Below are 22,100 nucleotides of genomic sequence, written 5' to 3'. Positions count from 1 at the left end.
CACCTGACCAGGGATCGGAGTGAAAGGCAGTTGTTCTTACACGCGAGGTGTGCGCTCACCCACCTGGGTTCCTCCCCAGTGCCTTTGATCCCTCTTGCTTAGTCGTCCCCCTCAGGAGCAGACCTCAGTGTTGTGAGGTTGGAAAGATCCTGGTTTTTGTGCCCCACCGGGTTTTGGAGTTAGCATTACAGATGCTTCCAGCTGTGGAGCCCTGGCATGCTTTCCTCCAGATGCGCCCTGTGCTCCCTTTCTCACATGACACAGAACCAGAGGGCAGTAAGTTCTGCCGCTCTGTTCAGTCCTGTGCTTCTCAAATCACAATCAGAGACATCGCCTAGGGGTTCCATATGTGAAGCTGGATGGAAGCTGGCCTTGGAGGGGGCACCTCCCTGGAGACCTTCCATCCTCCTGATACCAGTGCTGGCCGTTTGGGAAAGTGTTGATTGCGGCACCTAAGAAAGGCTCTGGTTTGGGAAATTACCTTGATGGCCAAACACCCAGAAGAGCTCAGTGCCGTTGCTTGGGGGACTCACTGTACCAGACTGTAGCAGCAGCGCCTGGTACCACGGCGCCCGAGCTGATGGTGGGGTGGCGTGCCGGGCAGCAGGAGCACCGCCTGACACGCCCCCTCTGTGTGTTCTTGGCCCAGATCTGGAAACCACACTCTGGTCTTGAGAAGCCGCCTCCAGCTCCCTGAGATGGTCTGTCACCCCGCGTTCACCATTGTCTTTCAGCTGGAGTACGTGTTTAGCAGCCCTTCGGGAGCGGACGGCAACGTAAGAACCATCAGCTTGTTTCGCGAGCCGCCTGGCGTTGGGCTCCGTGCGTGCAGAATAAGCATAGTCACCATTAATTTTTCTTCCGTTAAAAGCAGTGTAATTATTATCAACAATATGGAAAACAAGCGTGGAATATGATTCTAGAAAACACTTGTTCCAAGTGATAGCTTTTTTCTAATCATTTCCCATCTTTATGGTAATAGTACATACATTCTGCTGGCAGATGGTATAAACAGTTCAATAGGCATCATGCATCCTAATATCATTAATTCGTAATTATTGAATCAATAATTATTTTGAAAAAATGAGACCATTTTAATGCCTTTTTCAAATGATACTAAGTGTAGTAAAGCTTGAATCTGCACAAGAAATGAATGTTTTCTTAGAGTGGACTTTGTATGTGCCCACATCAGAACCAAGAGTAAGAATTTATAGGATTCAGTTGGAAGAAATGTAACAAAGAGACATCATTTACATCATTGATGCAGATTTTTTGGAAAACCCACAAGTCATGCTATTCTTAAGATTCAGATTTTTGTTTGAAAAAGCAAATATCAATTTAACAAGTAAATAAAAAATAAAAAAAGGCCAACAAGACACCTTCTGTGGTGGTCAGTCTGCCTGCATCACCGTGCAGCTGAGGCAAGAGCAGGGGGCTGAGAGCGGTCTTGGGGGGCCTTTGGAAGGAGAATGGGGTGTCAGCACAGCTGCTGTGTTAGTTCCTGATCTCCTCTGGTAGCAGTGAACTGACCTCTCTGATGTCCGTACCTCGTCGTGTAATTCAGAGTCCTAATCAGGTGAACAGACCCAGAGGCAGGTATTCTGAGTATAGCCGAACGAATGATGCCCGTTGTTCTCACAAAGCTCTTGTTCCCAGCTCTGCTTTTCTTTCTTTGTTACCAGAAATTTCAGCTAAAATGAAACTGTATGCAGATATGCTTGTCTGCCCGGGGCAGGCACTGCGGGCCTGGGGTGGAGCTTTACCAGGAGGGAGGGGCTTCTGGGGCTTCCCCATCCTGGGGGGAAGTTCACCGACTCAGGGGCAGCATCCCTGGTGCTGCCACGGGGCGTGGGCAGGGGGTCGGTACAGAGAGAGCCCCTGAGGAACAGAGGGCCTGGCTCTCCACTCATTTACATTTAGATTGTGTCCCCTCGAGAACGTTAATTACAGTTCGCTTGTGATTATAAAGCCTGTGTCCTGAAACCTTTATGTCTCACCCGACACTTGATTGTTATTTTTTAACTCTTCACTGAAATGCTTACCCGCTGACAGGTGGATCCGCCACGCGCTGTTGCTTGTGGAGCTCTTGGAATGTGGCTTGAAATAGCTCATCAGTTCTTTTTGATGTGGAGGTTTATCTTAACATGGAATATTGGATTCCGTTTTACTGTCATCAAGTGTACTTTCTTCAGTGTAATCTGGAGAGGAAATGTTCCTGTGTCTGAAATGATTTTCCGCACAAATTACTTGCTGCATGGAACAGTGAGGATGGGTTAGCATTCCGGGGGTGAAAGCCGAATCAGGCACTCCCACCACAACCAGACTTAGATGCACAGGAGAAAACAAGCCTGATGCTGTCGACATGGGCTCTCGCTCCTTCCCCGAGGAGTGTCCCAGGAGGGGACGCGGCCCACAGGGCCTCCTGCAAGGTCAGGGCTCGGCCTTGGAGGGACGGGTCGCAGCTGGCATGCTCCTGCTTCCCTTTGCAGTATATTATGGAGCGTGTCTTCGGGTGCATTCAGCCTTCAAATTCCTTTCTCCCTTTTCTTTCCTTTTAAAAAACTCTATATGATGGACATGCCAAGTGTAAACAAAAGCAGACCGGATAGTAAAATAAGCCCCAAGGAGCTTCAGCGGTTATCCACTTTGTGGACAGTCTTGTTTTGTGCATACCCTCTTGCACAGCCCATTTTGGTTCATTTTGAAGCAAATTCCAGTCATAATTGCATCTGTTTTGATTATTGTAAACATTTCAGCATGTACATTCTTTTCTTTAAGACCTTTCTAATTATAGAGAATTTCAAATATAAAGATAGAAGTGTGCGATAAACCCAATGAATGTACCCATCGCCAGCCTCAGAAGTTATCAGCTCCTGGCCGGCCTTGTCTCTGCCTTTCTTTCCTGTCCCCATTCCTCCCAGATTATTTTAGAGCAAATCCTAGACCCCGTGTCATTTCCTCTATGGACAGTGCAGTAGATCTTTCCAAAAGATAGGGGTAAAACTTCCCTGCAATACCATCATCACACCTCAAAAACTAAAACAAAGTTCTCGGTATCATCAGTCACCCAGCCTTCCTGTGTGTATGTTTTAAGTATTTTCCTTAATCAGAAATAGACCTTTGTGAGACTGTTCACTTTCAAGTGTTTATCTAGATCAGCGAGAGGCCATCTGGGCTAATAGTGCCTCCAGTTTATACCCAGTCACCTGAGTCTCAGAGGATTTTTTTGGCCCTGAATATTTTGGTAGTCATTAGACACAAACTAGAAAAAAGTTTTGAGAAGACACACCCCTTGTTTGTAATCTGTTAGCCAGAACAACTAAAGCCTTTGTGATTTGTCTTTGGGTTAACTGTTCTTCTGATCCAGACAATGTACCTTCTAGAAACTTGAGTCCATGGGGACAGTGCATCCACAGCAGATGGCCTGTTTGGAAATGCCGTGAGCTTTGCAAGTGTGGCCTCCAGAAATGTTTGCTGTTTGAATAAAGCTGATAAAGCAGACTGCCTAGAACATAAGAGTGACGTGGAAAGAAGGTAGCTGTAAAAATAACCAGACCCAGTGTCCTTTGCTGCGTTTTTTATGTCAGAATAAGTGCAGATCGCCACGGGGCTGCGAGGGGTCAAACGAGCTCTTTTCTGGGGAGTAACATAGCAAAATAACCCTCTCCCACATCTCTGGGAGGTAAAACTCTAATTTATTTATATATTTGCTAGTATTCTTTGAACAAAACAAGTTCGTATAACAGAGATATGAGTGCTTAACATAGGTATCATGCCTGGATTTACTCTGAAAATTACATAAATTTAAACTTTCTAGAACTTGGAAATACAGATGTCTTGAGGGTTCTCTGGAGAGCTTTCAAAATAACCCCGCCTTGGACCCTGGAGCCAGGTCCATGTCCTGATTGAGTCACCTTGCAGCTGTATGCACATTGCAGCCATACATCTCGCTGTGCTGCAGCTTGAGGCTGTCACCATCAGAGTCCCCCCCGAGTGGGCAGGACCTGCTGAGTTTCCGACTGTCTGCTTAGGTGGAGGTTGCTAAAGAAGAGGGAATTGGTGCAGAGTCTTCTATTTTGTCCTGAATGTTGGGTTTCCCTTATGGTTTTAGGAAAGATAACAACTCACTTTAAAAAAACATTTTTTTTTTTTTTTTGGTGGTACACGGGCCTCTCACTGCTGTGGCCTCTCCCGTTGCGGAGCACAGGCTCCGGACGCGCAGGCTCCGCGGCCATGCCTCGCGGGCCCAGCCGCTCCGTGGCACGCGGGATCCTCCGGGACCAGGGCATGAACCCGCGTCCCCTGCATCAGCGGGCGGACTCCCAACCACTGCGCCACCAGGGAAGCCCAAAAAAATTTTTTTAATTTGTCTTTTTTGAGAAAATATTTTTTCATTGAGGAGAAATTCACATACCCTAATATGATTTTTAAAGTGTCCAATTCAGTGGTATTCTGACTTACTTTTTTTTTTAAATGCCTTTTTGTCTTGTGGGAAAATATACATAAAATTTACCATCGTAACCATTTTAAAGTGTACAGTCAGTGGTATTAAGTACATTCACATTGTTGTACAACCGTCACCACCATCCATCCCCATAACTCTTTTCATCTTGTAAAACTGAAGCTCTGTGCCCATTAAACAAACTCCCCATTCTCCCCTCCTGCTAGCCCCTGGGAACCATGGTTCTACTTTCTGTCTTTATGATTTTGACTATTCTAAGTACCACATGTAAGTAGAATCATACAGTATTTGTCCTTTTGTGACTGACTTATTTCACTTAGTATAAGTCTTCAAGGTTCATCCATGTTGTAGCATATCGTAGAATTTCCTTCCTTCTTAAGGCTGAAGAATATTCCATTGCATGGATAGACCGCACTTGGGTTGCTTCCATGTTTTGGCTATTGAGAACAATGCTACTGTGACCATGGGTGTACAAGTATCTCTTTGAGACCTGCCTTCAATACTTTTTGTGTATATACCCAAAAGTGGAATTACTGGATCATATGGTAATTCTATTTTTAACTTTTGAGGAGGCACCATTCTGTTGTCTACAGTGGCTACACCATTTTACATTCCCACCAACAGTCCACGTCTTTGCCAATGCTCATTGCTTTCTGTTTTTTGGATAGGAGCCATCCTAGTGGGTGTGAAGTAGTATCTCATTGTACTTTTGATTTGCATTTACCTAGCGATTAGTGATGTTGACCATCTTTTCATATGCTTGTTGGCCATTTGTGTGTCTTATCTGGAGAAATGTCTAGGTTTTTTGCCAGTTTTTTATTGGGTTGTGGAGTTTTCTGTATATTTTGCATATCAATCCTTTATCAGATATATGATTTGCAAATATTTTCTCCCATTCTGGGGTTTCCCTTTTTACTCTGTTGATATTCATTTCACTTCCAGCCTGTATGTGTCTTTGGTTCTCAGGTGGGTCTCTTATAGACAGTGTGTAGTTGGATCATGTGTTTTTATCCATTCTGCCAGTCTCTGTCTTTTGATTGGAGAGTTTAATCCATTTACATTTAAAGTAATTTCTGGTAAGGAAGGACTTACTTCTATCATTGTGTTATTTATTTCTATGTGCTTTACAGTTTTTTTTTTTTTTTTTTTTTTGGTCCCTGCATTACTGTTTTCTTTTGCATTTGGTTGATTTTCTTTGAAGTGAAATGTTTAAAGTCCTTTCTCATTTCCTTTTGTGTATATTCTATAGCTCAGTTCTTTGTGGTTATGGGGACTACATTTAGCATCCAGAAGTTATAACACTAATTTGAATTTGTGCCACCTTAATTTCAATAACATACAAAAACTCTGTTCATTTGTAGCACCATCTCCCACCCTTTCGGTTGTTGATGCCACAGTATTACATCTTTATACATTGTGTGCCCAAAACATAAAATAATAATGCTTTTCAATGTGTTATTCTCTTAAATTATGTAGAAAACAAGATATGGAGTTACAAACCAAAGTTGTAGTAGCTTTTACACTAATAATTTGTTTTTTTCCTTTATATGTATTAGTGTTTTAAATCATGTAGACAACAAAAAGAGCAGTAACAAGCCACTGTTTCAATAATATTAGCTTTTATAACTGTCCATATATTTACCTTCATTGAGATCTTTTTTTTCCCATATGACTTTGAGTTACTGTCTAGTGTCCTTCCATTTCACCCTGCAGGACTCCCTTGAGCATTTCTTGCAAGCAGGTCTAGTGATAATGAACTCCTTCAGCTTTTGTTTATCTAGGTATGTCTTAATTTCTCCCTCAGTTTTGAAGGAGAGTTTTGCCAGATATAGGATTCTTGGTTCACAGTTTTGTTTTCCTCTTAGCACTTTGGTATGCTGGCTCACTGTCTCTGGCCTCAAGTTTCTGATGAGAAATGTGCTGATAATCTTATTGAGGATCCCTTGTATGTGACAGTTTGCTTCTCTCCTTGCTTTCCATTTTTGCTCTTTGTCTTTTGAAAGTTTGATTACAGTGTATCTCAGTGTGCATCTGTTCAGGTCCATTGAGCTTCTTGGATGTTTATATTCATGTCTTTCATCAAATTTGGGAGGTTTTCAGCCATTATTTCTTCAGATACTCTCTCTGTCCCTTTCTCTCGCTTGTCTCCTGGGACTCCCATGATGTGTATATTGGTCCAGTTGATAGTGTCCCATAGGTCCCTTAAGTTCCTTCTGGTTTTTTTTCAATTTTTTTTCTTTTTCAGACTCATAATTACCATTGTTCTATCTTCAAGTTCATTGATTCTTTCTTCTGCATGTTCAAATCTGCCTTTGAATCCCTCCAGTGAATTTTTCATTTTTGGTTATTGTAATTTTCAGCTCCAGAATTTCTATTTAGGTTTTCTGTCTCTTTATTGATATTTCCATTTTGTTCATACAGGGTTTTCGTGATTTTCTCCACGTCTTCCTTTAGTTCTTTGAGCATCTTTAAGACAGTAGTTTTAAGGCCTTTGTCTAGTATATCTGCCATTAGGTCGTTTTCAGGGACAGTTTCTGTTGATTTATTTTTTCCTTTGAATGGGCCATACTTTTCTGTTTCTTTGTGTGCCTTGTGCTTTTGTTTTTGTTGTTGAACACTGGGCACTTGGGTCTAATAATGTGGCAGCTCTGGAAATCAGATCTGCCCATACCCCAGGGTTTGCTGTTTTTTATTATTATCCTTTTTTTTTTTTTTTTTTTTGGATTTCTATGGGCTTTCTGTGTGCTGAGGATCATCCAGAGGTATAAACTTAAGTTCTTCTTAGGTCTTTTCTGAGCCTGTGCCTTTCCCTGGGCATACATGGTCACTTTCTAATTTTCCACATACATGCAGCTGTTTTTGAATGTCTGAGTCTTTAAGGTCTGGCTCCCAAAAGAGGAAAAAGAAAAATGAAGGTGGAAAAGGCTCTGAGCCTTCAAATCCTCTGCAGCTGGAGGGAAGGTACAACAACACTGGTGCATTCCCCTTTCCTGTACCTCTGTGATCAGAAGCAGCAATCAGAGCATAGACGGGTGGGTTAGGGAGGGTGAGAGGGAGATGTAAGAGGGAGGGGATATGGCATATATGTATACGTATAGCTGATTCACTTTGTTATACAGCAGAAACTATCACACCATAACTAAACCAATTATACTCCAATAAAGATGTTAAAAAAAAAATCAGAGCATGGATACCCAATCTTTAGAGGAGGGGGTCTTTTTTCCCACCCTGGTTCCCACAGGCTGTCCACAGGCTGTCCCAGGAACATGGGCACAGCTGCCTGCCCCCTGGCTGGGGTGGGGGTGGGGAGCTGCTGCTGGGCTAAGAGCTGAATTTACCCCCAGTTTACCACAACTTACTGTCCAGTTCTTCCCCTGGAGGTTGCAGGCCTTCAGTAGTCTCCCGAGTTCCAAAATAATTACACCAGACAGTTCTGCCAGAGCTGGTGTTGTCCAGTGGGGAGAGATTCCTGGTGTCTCCTGCTCCGCCTTCTTTGCAGGATCCTCCCCTGACTGACCTTTTGAAGTAAGTTTCTCTTTGTCTCCATCACTTCTTTGGTTTAGCACAATTCTACCCAGTCCCAAATCTCATAAATTACGGGTGTTCATCGTGGTTTGGTTTTGCCCCAGGAGTTTAAGGTGCGCTGCATCTAACATCTCTGACTTTAGTGCGTCGTTCGGTATTTCTCACCAAAGGTGGAACAACTCACCGTTAATTCAGTGATATGGGCCCGGTAACGCTGCCTTGGGCGGAGCTGCCTCTCATTTCCCCATTGGTGGTGTTTCCTTGGAGAGAATGAGGAAACGGCTTCCACTGCAGGCCCAAGTGAGGTGCTGGGATGGCAGCCCTGCCTTGCTTGTTTGTGGTTCCTTCTGCTCTGTTGACTTACAGGTCTCTGGTTAAACATGGAGCTGGTGTTCCTCTGTTATTTCTTCTGGAGATAAGACTGCTGATAGTAGGCTGTCACGGGTGAAAGTGCTCCTGTAATTGTCCCCTCCTTCTAACACCTTATAACACTTGTCAGGTTTTCACTTTGGGAACCAGCTGAAGGTTTCTTGCTCAAGTCAGTTCCTCACACGGCTTCAGGAAATGATCTGGAGGAATCCCCCATCCATTATTAATTTGGTGATTGCTCAGGATATTGGTATGCAATGCACAGAAGCTTCCATGTTCTGCGGCATCCTTCCTTTTCTCTTGCAGCACCCCACCCGTAACCTCTGCTTTCCTGCTCAGGCAGTGTGCTTAGTTGGGGGTGGGGTGGGGCATCTTACATCCTGTAGAATCAGAAAAAGGCCGGTGCCTCCCACTCCTGGGAGCGAGGCAGGTGGAGTCATTCTGGGTGCAGGTGACGAAGAGCCTGTGTAACTGCTGGACTTCCAGGGGCCACTTCTTTGGTGCAAATGCACGTCTCTGTAGGCGTGTGAGTTGAGACTCTTATGGTTACTAGAAACAGAAACTCCATTCAATCCAGCTTAAGCAACAGAAAGTGACTCTCCTGGTAGATCTGGCAAGTCGAGGAAGGGTCTGGTCTCAGGCACTTCAGGGGCTCACATGATTGTTTTGTTCTTGAAGTAAAGCTTACCTTTGGGGACCTGTACAGGTCTACGCTTACTTCTGTGAGTTCTGACTAGTGTCACCTGTGTCTCCCCCACCGCTTCCAAGGTGCAGAACCTCTCTACTCTTCCAGAAGTCTGCTCCTGTCCCTCCCAGGTAGTTCCCACCCCCTGTCAGCAATTGCTGGCTTGGTTTTTATCTTTAGAAACTTCATGAATTTTCTGTGACTGCTTACCAAATTACCACACATTTGATAGGGTAAAACAATGGATGTGTATTCTCTCATAGTTCTGGAGGCCAGAAGTCTGGAGTCAGTATCACTGGGCTGGAAACAAGGTGTGGGCAGGGCTGTGCTCCCTCTGGAGGCCACAGGGGGTGCTCCTCCCTGCCTCTGCCAGCTTCGGGGGCTGCTGGCAGTCCTTGGCTGCGGCCCCATCCCTCCACTCTTGCAGGCCTGCATCTTCACGTCTCTGCTGCTCCACGTTGGCACGGCCCGCTCCTCGGTGTGTGTCTCAAACCCCGCTCTGCTTCCCTCTAATAAGGACACTCGTGACTGCATTTAGGGCCAGTCAGGTAGTCCAGGATGATCTTTCCTTCCCAAGATCTTCAACTTAATCCTGTCTGAAAAGATCCCTTGACCTTACAAAGTAATATTTACGAGTTCTGGGGATTAGGGCCTGATATCTTTGGGGGCCATTATTCAGCCCACTACAACCACAGATGGGTTTTGCCTATTTTTGAACTTCATCTAAATGGAATAATGTAGAATATGCTTTATGTGTCTGGATTTCTCCCATCCAGCATAATGGTTTGGACATTCATTCACGTGGTTCATTCATTTTTTATTTTAAATTTTAAAATTTACTTATTTATTTATTTTTGGCCACGTTGGGTCTTCGTTGCTGCGTGCGGGCTTTCTCTAGTTGGGACAAGCGGGGGCTACTCTTCGTTGCAGTGCGTGGGCTTCTCATTGCGGTGGCTTCTCTTGTTGCAGAGCACAGGCTCCAGGCACGCGTGCCTCAGTAGTCGAGGTACGTGGGCTGAGTAGTTGTGGCTCGCGGGCTCTAGAGCGCAGGCTCAGTAGTTGTGGCGCACGGGCTTAGTTGCTCTGCGGCATGTGGGATCTTCCCGGACCAGGGCTCGAACCCGTGTCCCCTGCATTGGCAGGCGGATTCTTAACGACTGCGCCACCAGGGAAGTCCCGGTTCATTCATTTTTATTGCTGAGTTTTCTGTCCTGTGAATTTGTTTCTTCATTTTTCGCTTGGTGGGCTTTTCTACTTTATGAATGGAGCTGCCTGAAACATTCTTGGGCAAGTCTTTTTATGGACGTATATTTTCATTTCTCTTTGGTAAATACCGTGGAGCAGAGTGACTGGGTCACAGACAGACGTGCGCTTTCCTTTTAAGCCGTGCCAGCTTTTCCAGGTGGTCGCACCAGCGCTGTCTGAGAGCTTGGTGCCTCTGCATGCTCACCAGCATTGGATTCTGCTTGTCATTTTAATTTTAGGCACTTTAGGGGTTGTGACTGTGGCTTTGCTTTGCATTTCCGTGGCGACCAGTGATACTGTGTACTTGTTTGTGTGTTTGTTGGCTGTTCCTAATCTGCCTTTGTCAAGTGGTCATTCCATTGTTTTGGGTTGTTTGCCTTTTTCATTGCGTGGATGGGAGTTTCTTTTATATATTTTGGATAAGTTCTTTGTCAGATACATAGATTGTGAATATTTTTTCAGTCTGTGGCTTGCCTTTTCATTTTCTTCACACTGTTTTTTTTTTTAAAGGCATAGTAGGACTTTATTTTGTTCTGCCAAAACCTTTTTATTTTATTTCTGTAAGGACTTCCAGACACGTTGCAGAAATACAACAAATACTGGTTTAGTGTTGGTCCAGTTTCACTGATTACATTTGCCCCATTTGCTTTATTTGCACTTGCTTGCTCATGTTTCCTCCCTCCTTCCCCGTGTGTGTGTGTGTGTGTGCGCACGCATGTGTGCATGTATGTAGACTCACAGACGTTATTTTCTCTGAACCACTTGAGAGTAAACTGCAGACATCATGCTCCTGACCCCTAACTGCCTCCATGCCTCCTCAAGATTGCGGGTGTCCCCCGTGTCAGCACAGTGCAGGAGTCAACCTTAGTTCACTTGGCATCCACGCCACGTCCCCATCTCCCATCCACCTTTCGGTTCCGTCCATCCGTCCAGCCGTGTCCTTTGCAGTGTTTCTCTCAGTACAGGACCCAGTGCAGGATCACGCGGCTCTGTGGTCCCCTTCAACCTGGATCAGCTCCACAGCCTTTCTTTGTCTTTCTAAGACTTTAGTTTTTATGCCATGTTCTCCCTCCTTTAAAAAATGTCCTAGAGAGGAAGTTCCTTATTTTGGATTTGCTGATGTGTCCCCTCCTGGTGAAGTCGGGTTGTGCACCCTGCTGGACACTGTGTGAGGCGTGTCCCCAGGGTCTCATGGCCACAGGTGCAGGTGCGTGGTGTCCATCTGAACCGCACTGGCCTTGTTCACTTGGGTCGTTGGTTGGGTGTTGTGTGATGTCTCCGCTGTGGAGTTACTGCTTTTCTCCTTGCAACTAATAAGCAGACCGTGGGGAGACTCTTTAAGCCGCGCAGATACCTGCTCCTTGTCTGAATGTCCCCCTAGGTTGGCATCCATCGCTGCCTCTCTCAGAAGCATGATTTCCAACCCCAGCCTTTCCCCCACCTGCCTTTCTACTGTCCACAGCCCTCCCTTCTCCCCCGCGGATGGATGGATTGATTGATACGGCCATGGAGTCCATATTGGTATGCACTTCTGGATCCCTGTTTTGAAAATGACCACCCCTAATTATTTTTGGTGTTCAAATTGTCCCATACTTAGCCAGAGTCCCTTCAGGCTGTGTCCCTGTGACATCCCCCGTCATGGTTTGTTTTTTGAGCGTTTTCTGGCTTTCTGGCAGAAGATGCTTCAGGCTCATCTTGCCTCTTCCCTGTTCCAGCTCTGGAATCAGCCATTTATGTGGGGAGCTGTGCTTTACCGCCTCTTCCTTTTTCTAAAACGCTTTTTATTTGGGGAAAGTTTTAGATTTACAGAAAAACAGAGAAGATAGTGCAGAGAGATCCCATATACCCATTCCCAGTTTCCCCTATTATTAACGTCATTAGGATGGTACATTTGTCACACCTAATGAACCAGCATTGATGCATTGTTACTAACCTAAGTCCATACTTTAGGCAAGTCGAATTTCCTTACCTAATGTCCTTTTCTGCTCCAGGACCCCATCCAGGAGGCCACATGACATTTAGTCATCATGTCTCCTCAGGCTCTTCTGGACTGTGACGGTTTCTCAGACTTTCCTTGGTTTTGATGAGCGCTGGCTCTTTTTATTTTTTTTTTAATTTTTTAAAATTTTTTATTTTTTGCTTTATAACAAATTTAATCAGTTATACATATACATATGTTCCCATATCCCCTCCCTTTTGCGTCTCCCTCCCACCCTCCCTATCCCACCCCTCCAGGCGGTCACAAAGCACCGAGCTGATCTCCCTGTGCTATGCGGCTGCTTCCCACTAGCTATCTACCTTACGTTTGGTAGTGTATATATGTCCATGCCGCTCTTTCACTTTGTCACAGCTTACCCTTCCCCCTCCCCATATCCTCAAGTCCATTCTCTAGTAGGTCTGTGTCTTTATTCCTGTCTTACCCCTATGTTCTTCATGACATTTTTTTCCTTAAATTCCATATATATGTGTCAGCATACAGTATTTGTCTTTCTCTTTCTGACTTACTTCACTCTGTATGACAGACTCTAGGTCCATCCACCTCATTACAAATAGCTCAATTTCATTTCTTTTTATGGCTGACTAATATTCCATTGCATATATGTGCCACATCTTCTTTACCCATTCATCCGATGATGGACACTTAGGTTGTTTCCATCTCCGGGCTATCGTAAATAGGGCTGCTATGAACATTTTGATACATGTCTCTTTTTGAATTATGGTTTTCTCAGGGTATATGCCCAGTAGTGGGATTGCTGGGTCATGTGGTAGTTCTATTTGTAGTTTTTTAAGGAACCTCCATACCGTTCTCCATAGTGGCTGTACCAATTCACATTCCCACCAGCAGTGCAAGAGTGTTCCCTTTTTTCCACACCCTCTCCAGCATTTATTGTTTCTAGACTTTTTTGATGATGGCCATTCTGACTGGTGTGAGATGATATCTCATTGTAGTTTTGATTTGCATTTCTCTAATGAGTAAAGATGTTGAGCATCCTTTCATGTTTTTGTTGGCAGTCTGTATATCTTCTGTGGAGAAATGTCTATTTAGGTCTTCTGCCCATTTTTGGATTGGGTTGTTTGTTTTTTTGTTATTGAGCTGCATGAGCTGCTTATAAATTTTGGAGATTAATCCTTTGTCAGTTGCTTCATTTGCAAATATTTTCTCCCATTCTGAGGGTTGTCTTTTGGTCTTGTTTATGGTTTCCTTTGCTGTGCAAAAGCTTTGAAGTTTCATTAGGTCCCATGTGTTTATTTTCGTCTTTATTTCCATTTCTCTAGGAGGTGGGTCAAAAGGGATCTTGCTGTGATTTATGTCATAGAGTGTTCTGTCTATGTTTTCCTCTAAGAGTTTGATAGTGTCTGGCCTTACATTTAGGTCTTTAATCCATTTTGAGCTTATTTTTGTGTATGGTGTTAGGGAGTGATCTAATCTCATACTTTTACATGTCCCTATCCAGTTTTCCCAGCACCACTTATTGAAGAGACTGTCCTTTCTCCACTGTACATTCCTGCCTCCTTTATCAAAGATAAGGTGACCACATGTCCGTGGGTTTATCTCTGGGCTTTCTATCCTGTTCCATTGATCTATCTTTGTGTTTTTGTGCCAGTACCATACTGTCTTGATTACTGTAGCTTTGTAGTATAGTCTGAAGTCAGGGAGCCTGATTCCTCCAGCTCCATTTTTCGTTCTCAAGATTGCTTTGGCTATTCGGGGTCTTTTGTGTTTCCATACAAATTGTGAAATTTTTTGTTCTAGTTCTGTGAAAAATGCCAGTGGTAGTTTGATAGGGATTGCATTGAATCTGTAGATTGCTTTGGGTAGTAGAGTCATTTTCACAATGTTGATTCTTCCAATCCAAGAACATGGTACATCTCTCCATCTATTTGTATCATCTTTAATTTCTTTCATCAGTGTCTTATAATTTTCTGCATACAGGTCTTTTGTCTCCTTAGGTAGGTTTATTCCTAGATATTTTATTCTTTTTGTTGCAATGGTAAATGGGAGTGTTTCCTTGATTTCACTTTCAGATTTTTCATCATTAGTATATAGGAATGCCAGAGATTTCTGTGCATTAATTTTGTATCCTGCAACTTTACCAAATTCATTGATTAGCTCTAGTAGTTTTCTGGTAGCATCTTTAGGATTCTCTATGTATAGTATCATGTCATCTGCAAACAGTGACAGCTTTACTTCTTCTTTTCCGATTTGGATTCCTTTTATTTCCTTTTCTTCTCTGATTGCTGTGGCTAAAACTTCCAAAACTATGTTGAATAAGAGTGGTGAGAGTGGGCAACCTTGTCTTGTTCCTGATCTTAGTGGAAATGGTTTCAGTTTTTCACCATTGAGGACGAGCGCTGGCTCTTTTTAAAGGGGAAAGTGTTAGAATCCAGGTCTGGGCGCTGGGATCGTCTTTGTTTCTAAGCCCGCTCAGTGGACAGAGCTAGGACGGTTTACATATGGAAACACACATGCCCGTATATGCGCACACACGGGTACGCATGCACACACGTACGTAAATAGACGCACACACATGTACACGCATCCGTGTGCACGCACACGGCTTAGGAGTTGAGCTGTTGCTGGGCCCCATCCACCTGGCGGGGCGCCCCAGGCTTCACCTTCCATGTTTGCACCTCTCCTTCCGCAGAGAAGCCTGGCTCCCAGTGCCGTCCACATGGCAACTCGCTTGCTCAATCCTAGGATGCGCCTAAAGTAACGTCAGAGTAGCTTCACCCAGACCGCTGTCAGAAACAAACCTACCAGGCAGAGTTCAGGGCTCAGGGTTAGCGGCCGAGACCCAGGGGAGCAGCCAGTGTTGTCCTGGGTCCCTTGGCTTGGCCCCTTCTGTGTGTTCACGCTGTTCACCTGAATGCAGTCAGGTCCTTCTGTTTCTCTTTGCTTTCAGTTTTATAGTTATTTCCTCTGCCCGTCCTTATTGAGTTAGTTTTTTTTTTTTTTTTAGATGTTGGGGGTAGGAGTTTATTAATTAATTTATTTTTGCTGTGTTGGGTCTTTGTTTCTGTGCGAGGGCTTTCTCTAGCTGTGGCAAGTGGGGGCCACTCTTCATCGCGGTACTCGGGCCTCTCACTATCGTGGCCTCTCTTGTTGCGGAGCACAAGCTCCAGATGCGCAGGCTCAGTAGTTGTGGCTCACGGGCCCAGTTGCCCCGCGGCATGTGGCGTCCTCCCAGACCAGGGCTCGAACCCGTGTCCCCTGCATTAGCGGGCAGATTCTCAACCATTGCGCCACCAGGGAAGCCCTGATTTAGTTTTATTTTTGGAATATAAAGAACACAAATACAGTTTTGAAAGTCAAAGTTCTACCAAAAGGTGGTCCGAGAAGAGTCTCCTGGTGGGAGCCAGCTCTGTTGCTCGGGGCCCCTCCTTCCTGGGCTGCTTTGTGCGAATATCACAGATGTGTGGGCGTTGACTCAGCTCCCCTTTACACACGGGGGTGGGGGACAGCAGACCTGTGCGTGGTCCTTGCGGCTCCTTGCGTCTTCTCCCTGGCCCAGCTCACCCTGGCAGTCCCACCCGGCAGTCCTGCCTCCCCGCTTCTTTTTCCAGCTGCACTTGCTCCATTGTTCTCTGCAGTTTATTTGCCCGATTATCTATATTTGGATATTCAGATAGTTTCCAGTATTTTGCAGCTGTAAGTGATGCTGAAATGAATGGTCTTGTGCGTGTGCACTTTTGTATTGTAGGAGGGGCACCTTCAGGGTGAGTTCCTAGAAGTGGGTTTGCTGGATTGGAGGTTAAATGTATATATTGTTAGCTGTTGTCCAGTTTCTCCAGAGGGTTTGCACGCTGTTCTGTTCTCACTGGCAGTGTACTGGGGGACCTGTCTCCCCACTGGCTCACCAATAGTTGCATCATCAAGCTTTTGAGTTCTGCTAATCTGATGGGCAAGAAATGGTATCACAGTATAGTTGACTTTGCATTTCTCTGATTATAAATGAAGTTGAACATGTTTTCATATGTGTGTGAGTTGTCTATTCATGTCTTTTGCCCATTTTTCTGTAGTGCTCTTGCACCTTGTCATCAAATGCTAAGAGCTCTTTGTATGTTAAGGATACTTCCTCGCTTTATCTGAGACATATATTGCAGATATTTTCTCCCAGTTTTGTCATTTGTCTTCTTATTCCCCTCGTCCCTGATTTTTTCGGGCCACGTGTCTTAGTCTGCTCAGGCTGCTGTAACAAAATGCCATATATTGGGTGGCTTAAACAACAGACATGTATTTCCCGCAGTTCTGGAGGCTGGAGGTCCAAGATCAAGGCGCCTGCAGATCTGGTTCCTGGTGAGGCCTCTCCTCCTGGTTTGTGGACACCACCCTCTAGCTGTGTGCTCACGTGGCCTTTCAGTGGTGTTCTGTGTGTGGAGGGAGAGGGGGAGCTCTCTCTTTCCCTTCTTATAAGGGCACTAATCCCACCATGGGGGCCCCACTGTCATGACCTCATCTAAACCGAAGTACCTCCCAAAGGCCCACCTCCAGATGCCATCACTTTGGAATCAGGGCTTCAATGTATGAATTTTGGGGAACACAAACATTCAGTCCATAACATCATGTAAACGTCAAAATTTTCTGATGCAGTCAAACGTATCAGTCTTTTCTTTCGTTGTATCTGGATTTTGAGTTGTAGTTAAAAAGCCTTTCCCTACTCCTGTAGAAGAATTTATCCGTGTTTTCTCCTAGTACGTGTATAGTTTCAGTGTTTAGGTTTAGATCTCCTTTGTGGTGTGAGGAATGGATCTCATTTTATCTTTTTCCAGTGGCCATCCAGTTGTCCCGATGCTACTTATTAAAAAGTCCTTCTGTGCTGCAGTGATTTAAGATGCCTCTTAGTTATACGCTAGATCTCCGTTTATACTTGCATCTGCTTCTAGACCTTTATTCTGCCCGTGGCTGCTCTGTTTCTGTGCTGGGACCACAGCGTCACGGCCCCGAGGCTGCTGGGTCTCTCGGTGGCGGGTGCGGCCTGCAGCCCCTCCCCTTCCTGGCTCTTACTGCTCTTCCCACGTTTGCTTTTCCCGAGGAACTTCAGCATCAACAGGTCTAGCTCCATAAAGAGAGCTCGTTGGCATTTTTATTGGGATTGCATTAAATTTATTAATTTGTGATGTCCTAACCAGGAAGAAGGGAAGTCTTTCTGTTGGTCCACTTCTGTTTTTGTGTCTTTTGGGAGTGATTTTAAATATAGGTTTACAATGTAGATTTTAAACAGTTGAACAGTTCTTACTAAGTTTATTCACAGGTATTTAATTTTTGTATTGCTCTTGTAAGTGGGATTTTCTCTTTCATGTGTTCTGGATCTTCTTTTTTTGTGGACAGTCATTAAACAGTTTTTTTTTTTTTTTTTTACCAGCACTTTATATAGCTTTTGTCATGTACCTCACTGTTTTTTAAATTACACTGTATTTTGACGTCATTACAGTTTCACATGCTGTTGTAAGAAATAAGCAGAGAGATCCCATGTCCTCTTTCCCACTTGTCCCCAGTGGTAATGCTGTTTCTTGGTTTCAAGTCCAGCTGGCCAACTTTTTCTTTCAGGTCTTGCATCCTCTGCACGGCCTCAGCCTGGCTGGCATGGAGGCTGTTCCCCTCCGTCCCTCTCCCCTGCGTTCCCTCGCCTGCCCTGCGTGTTTCCCTGTTGCCCGCTTCTCTCCCGCTGTGCTCAGGATTTCATGGTGCCCTGGGGGTTGGGGTAGGGGTGGCAGCAGACAGCTTCAGGCTTACTTCTTCCCCGGGTGGTGACTCCGAACGCAAGTGAGCCGCCTTCTCCTGAGACCCCACTAGGAACCCCTGATAGAAAGGCTAGGGCTGGCCTCAGTGCATCCCTTCCCTGTAGTAGCCGTTATTCCAGGCCGTGGAGTTCCCTGTTGACCTGCACTGCGGTCACGGCCCCATGGAACAGAGGTGCCCGCAGGAAGGGATGCCAGGCTACCAAGCCTGAGCCCCAAGGTCAAGGGCTCTGTAGGACCCAGTGGGAGATGCGAGGAGGGAAGCAGACCCCGGCTAGGGGCCGGTTTTCCAGAGGACGCAGATACAAAGTCCCTGGAGTGCCCACGCTCTGGCTGCTGGGTCGCAGACTCCGAAGGACAAGAGGCTGCACGCCTGTCCACCTCACCAGCCACGGCCCCAAACTCAGGACGGATTCCCTATTGCTTCTTTGAGCTCTTGTTGAGTTGATATCTTTTTTGCAAAGAGGACCAGAGTGTTATGAGCCCTTTAGCCGGTATGAAGAGTCATTCTAGGTTTACAGCTTTCTTAAAACCATACCCCTGTTGTTTTTCATTGCTCATGTGTATGTTTAAAAATAATTACTGTGCTCTGTAGAATGAAATGAAAATATTGCCTGCCAAATGATTACTGTGCTTTTAAATGACTCTGCAGACACTGTGTCGTATACGGGCAGCTTAAACGACTTCAATTATATGTCGTTAGGTTTCCTTTTCCACCCTGAATGTGGATGAAGGAAATCAGTCTGCAGCAGCTGCCGCGTTCTCTGTACGTCTGAGTTGGAAAAGCTTTTGGCGTATAATCGATCCATTTCTGGAAGGAATGACCTTGGGCTGATGGTGTGTGGTTTGTGAGCCTTCGCTTGGCCCGGTGGTCCTGGGTGCCTCGTGCTCCTTGGCAGGAAGGAGGGGCGAGATTCCGGCTCTGGGCGCCTGTTTCTCTCCTAACTCTTCCCCTTGGGTGTGTTTCAGGCTCTCGGGCCTTGCGAGGTTCACCTCAGTGGCCAGGCACCCAGTGTCCTCTCAGGAGGATGCGGGAAACGAGTCTTCTTAACCTTGTGTGTTGCCTGTGGCCCAGCTCTGAGACCTCAGAGCCGCCGGCTGCCAGTGTGGACCGGCCCGGCTCGTAGGCGGGTGCATGCTCCTTGGTCTGTGCCGCTGGGGTGGGCCTTGGCCCTCCCTCCGTGGTCAGCATTCGCGGACGGTGCAGAGGGTCACGTGGGCCGGTGCATGTGAGGGACACCCCAGAACAGACCTGTGCCTGGCCCAGGCCGGCCTGCCTTCTGCTCCCTTCCTCCGTCTGTCCCGTGCTTCCTAAATCTCTCTCTGTGACTCTCGGTCACCACAGCCTCTGTGATGGGCGTGCTGTCGGGGACATTTGGACACGTTCTGACACAACAGTTTGCTTTTCTCATTTGTGCTCACCAGGGGCCCCAGCGTGGCTGCCGCCATCCAGGGTCTGGCCCTCGGGCCCAGCTCTGTCTCGGGAGGTGGCCTCAGGGCCAGGGGACCTCCCCCCACCCTATGGGTTCCCTGTCACCTCTGCAGTGTGTTTCTGGGCCTTGGGCTGCGGTGACCAGAGTTAGCATGGAGGGGGCTCAGTGGGTGACTGGGGGCTCCGGCAGGAGGAATTAGGTCTCACTGTAGGTCGAAAGGAAAATCAACCTCGTGAAATAACCTGAAGTTTTACCTGCCTCGAAGGGATTTCTGAGTTGGTCTGAGGACAGGGGCCAAGAGGATTCCTCCTGGGGCGGCCTGAACACATTGCCACAAACTACTTGGCTTAAAACAACAGACATTTATTCTCTCTCAGTCAGTTCTGGATCCAGAATCTGCGGGGCCACAATCGAGGCGTCGGGAGGGCCTTGTTCCTTCTGGAGGCTCGGGGGAGGATCCTTCCTGCCTCTTCTAGGTTTTGTTCCTGGGCTGTTAAAACAAAGTGTGGGAAGTGGATGTTTGTGTAACTGACAGCTGCCTTCCACAGAAGAGTGCTGTGTAGACTGAAGACGAGAAAATCCAAAGGTGTGTGAAACCGGAAGCTGGGGATCAGTCACTGCGTTTGAAAGGTTAAGCCACGAGGGGTTGCACAATTAGCATGAAAATGGGGGCACGTTTTTTTTTTGTTTTCATTTGGATCCTGTAATAAACTTCCGAATTTTTTGGGAGACGGCTGTTTGCAAATGTAGTCTAGGTAGTATTGAATCCTTATAGCTTTTTTAGTGGCCAGTTTTGCTAATACATTTATAATTTATTCTTAAAAAGCAATAGACTTATATCAACTTTTCCCTGGTACACTGTAGTTGTTCAGTACTGTTTTATCCTGTCAATGGCTAACGGGCTGGGAAGGGCAGGCCGCCGTCTTTGTATTTGACAGACACTGAAAGTTACGGCACAGAATCAGACTCTTAGGATTCTTAACTCAGCTGATTCTTTGCCTGTACTTCTAGGATGTGGGTTGTTTTTTTTTTTTCCTCGTTGAGTTGACAGGGACCCAAACCCTTGCTCATGTGGTGGTATGAAGTATCCCACCCATGGTCTGAAGTTTGGCTCCAGTAAAGGGTCAGAATAAGCTGAAGTGGGTGGTGTGAGGTCCAGTTACGAGGGGGCCTCAGGAAAGAGAGATTAATTCACAACTAGACACTGATTCTGGATGTTCCCCCACGCGGATATAAAGGATATAACGGGATGGGATAGCATCTGGAACAGTCTGGGAAGACTGACTTGGATGAAATGCACGCTTCCTGTTCCGTATTGGGGTCCCCTCGTGCACACCCTCTGCTGTGGTTTCAGCCAGTTGGCCATCAAGCCGCCTGTGCTGGATTCCAGCCACAGTCCTTTTGTGTGTGTGTGTGACGATCTGCCCTTTACCTGAGTGCAGTCAAGTCCTGGCTGTGACAGTGGCACACAGCTCACCCGTGTCCAGCCACATGAGCAGGGTCCGTGGGGAGCCCTGGGCACACCGCTGGAGCCTTCCCTGCCTCCGTGGCCCCAGACACAGCTCGGGTCAGAGGGTCCCCGTTGGCATCGCCTTTCCTTTGGGACCATGGTCTGCACCATCACACGCAGGCTTGGGCTTCCATTCCTTCCGAGAGTCTGAGGCCCCCTCCTTGCAGGCTGTCAGCCTCCCTGTGACCGCGGCCTGAGTTTGGGGGCGGCTGGGTTCGTGCGTGCAGCAGCCGGTGGTCAAGAGGGTCGGAGGGCCATCGGCTCCCTCAGCTGCCCGGCGACACTGAGGAACCACGCATGTCTTTGCGCTCGTCCTCCCAGGAAGGGAGATGCTGTGGCCACGTTGCATTTTACACCTGCCGCCTTTGGGTGGCTTCTCCGCAGCATTACCACTGAGGCTGGGAATTGTGGGGCAGAGGCAGGCAAGGCTGCTGCCCCGAGTCCCGGCTGTCAGTCTGACTGTGGTTAGTGCCGCTGGGCTCTTGGGGTTCCTGGGCTCCGGTCTCACCTGGTGTCGCCAAGCGCCCCGTGTCCTCTGGCGGCAAAATGGCCTTCCTGGGGGAGCCGACGTGCCAGGGAACCTGCAGAATCTGCCATTCAGGGCCTGGGGCAGAGCCGTTGTTTCTGAAGCTGCCATAATGGGGTGGATCACAAGTCTTGTTGCCCAGCCGAGCAGGAATTTCGGGACCCGACCACGGCCCACTCCGAGTTCCGCTTTATTCTTGCTGCTTTTTTTTTTTTTTTTTTGGACCATTTTTAAAGTCTTTATTGAATTTTGCTACAATATTGCTTCTGTTTTATGTTTTGGTTTTGGGGCCATGAGCCATGTGGGATCTTAGCTCCCCGACCAGGGATCGAACCTGCACCCCCTGCATTGGAAGGTGAAGTCTTAACCACATGACCACCAGGAAATCCCTCTCGCCGCTTTTTGAATAAGCGGATGAAAGTGGTTTCTTTAAAACACTACTGAATCAAGCCCTGAAGCCGTATTTGTGAAAATGGCTTTGTTTGGACGTGGAGGCTAATTCTGAGGTGTCCTAGGGTCCTCTTCCCTTGCATCTGGCCAATGATAGAGACAGTGAAAGAAGGAACAGCATGTAACATTCAGCCTGACTGATTTCCTAATTACAC

The 22,100-nt window shown here is 46.5% G+C and overlaps 1 protein-coding gene across 1 annotated transcript in view; it reads left to right on the top strand.

Annotated features, from left to right (window-relative positions):
* NPHP4 (nephrocystin 4) overlaps positions 1-22,100 on the top strand; it is a 131,850-nt gene that overhangs the window by 38,683 nt on the left and 71,067 nt on the right. Inside the window, exon 8 of the mRNA XM_079698616.1 lies at positions 650-776. Within this exon, the coding sequence (XP_079554742.1) occupies positions 650-776 (127 nt within the window). The remainder of the gene's footprint in view (positions 1-649; positions 777-22,100) is intronic.

This window comes from Hyperoodon ampullatus, assembly GCF_949752795.1.
Source record: "Hyperoodon ampullatus genome assembly, chromosome: 2".
Classification (NCBI taxonomy): Eukaryota; Metazoa; Chordata; class Mammalia; order Artiodactyla; family Ziphiidae; genus Hyperoodon; species Hyperoodon ampullatus.
This window is presented reverse-complemented; position numbering and strand designations above follow the sequence as displayed.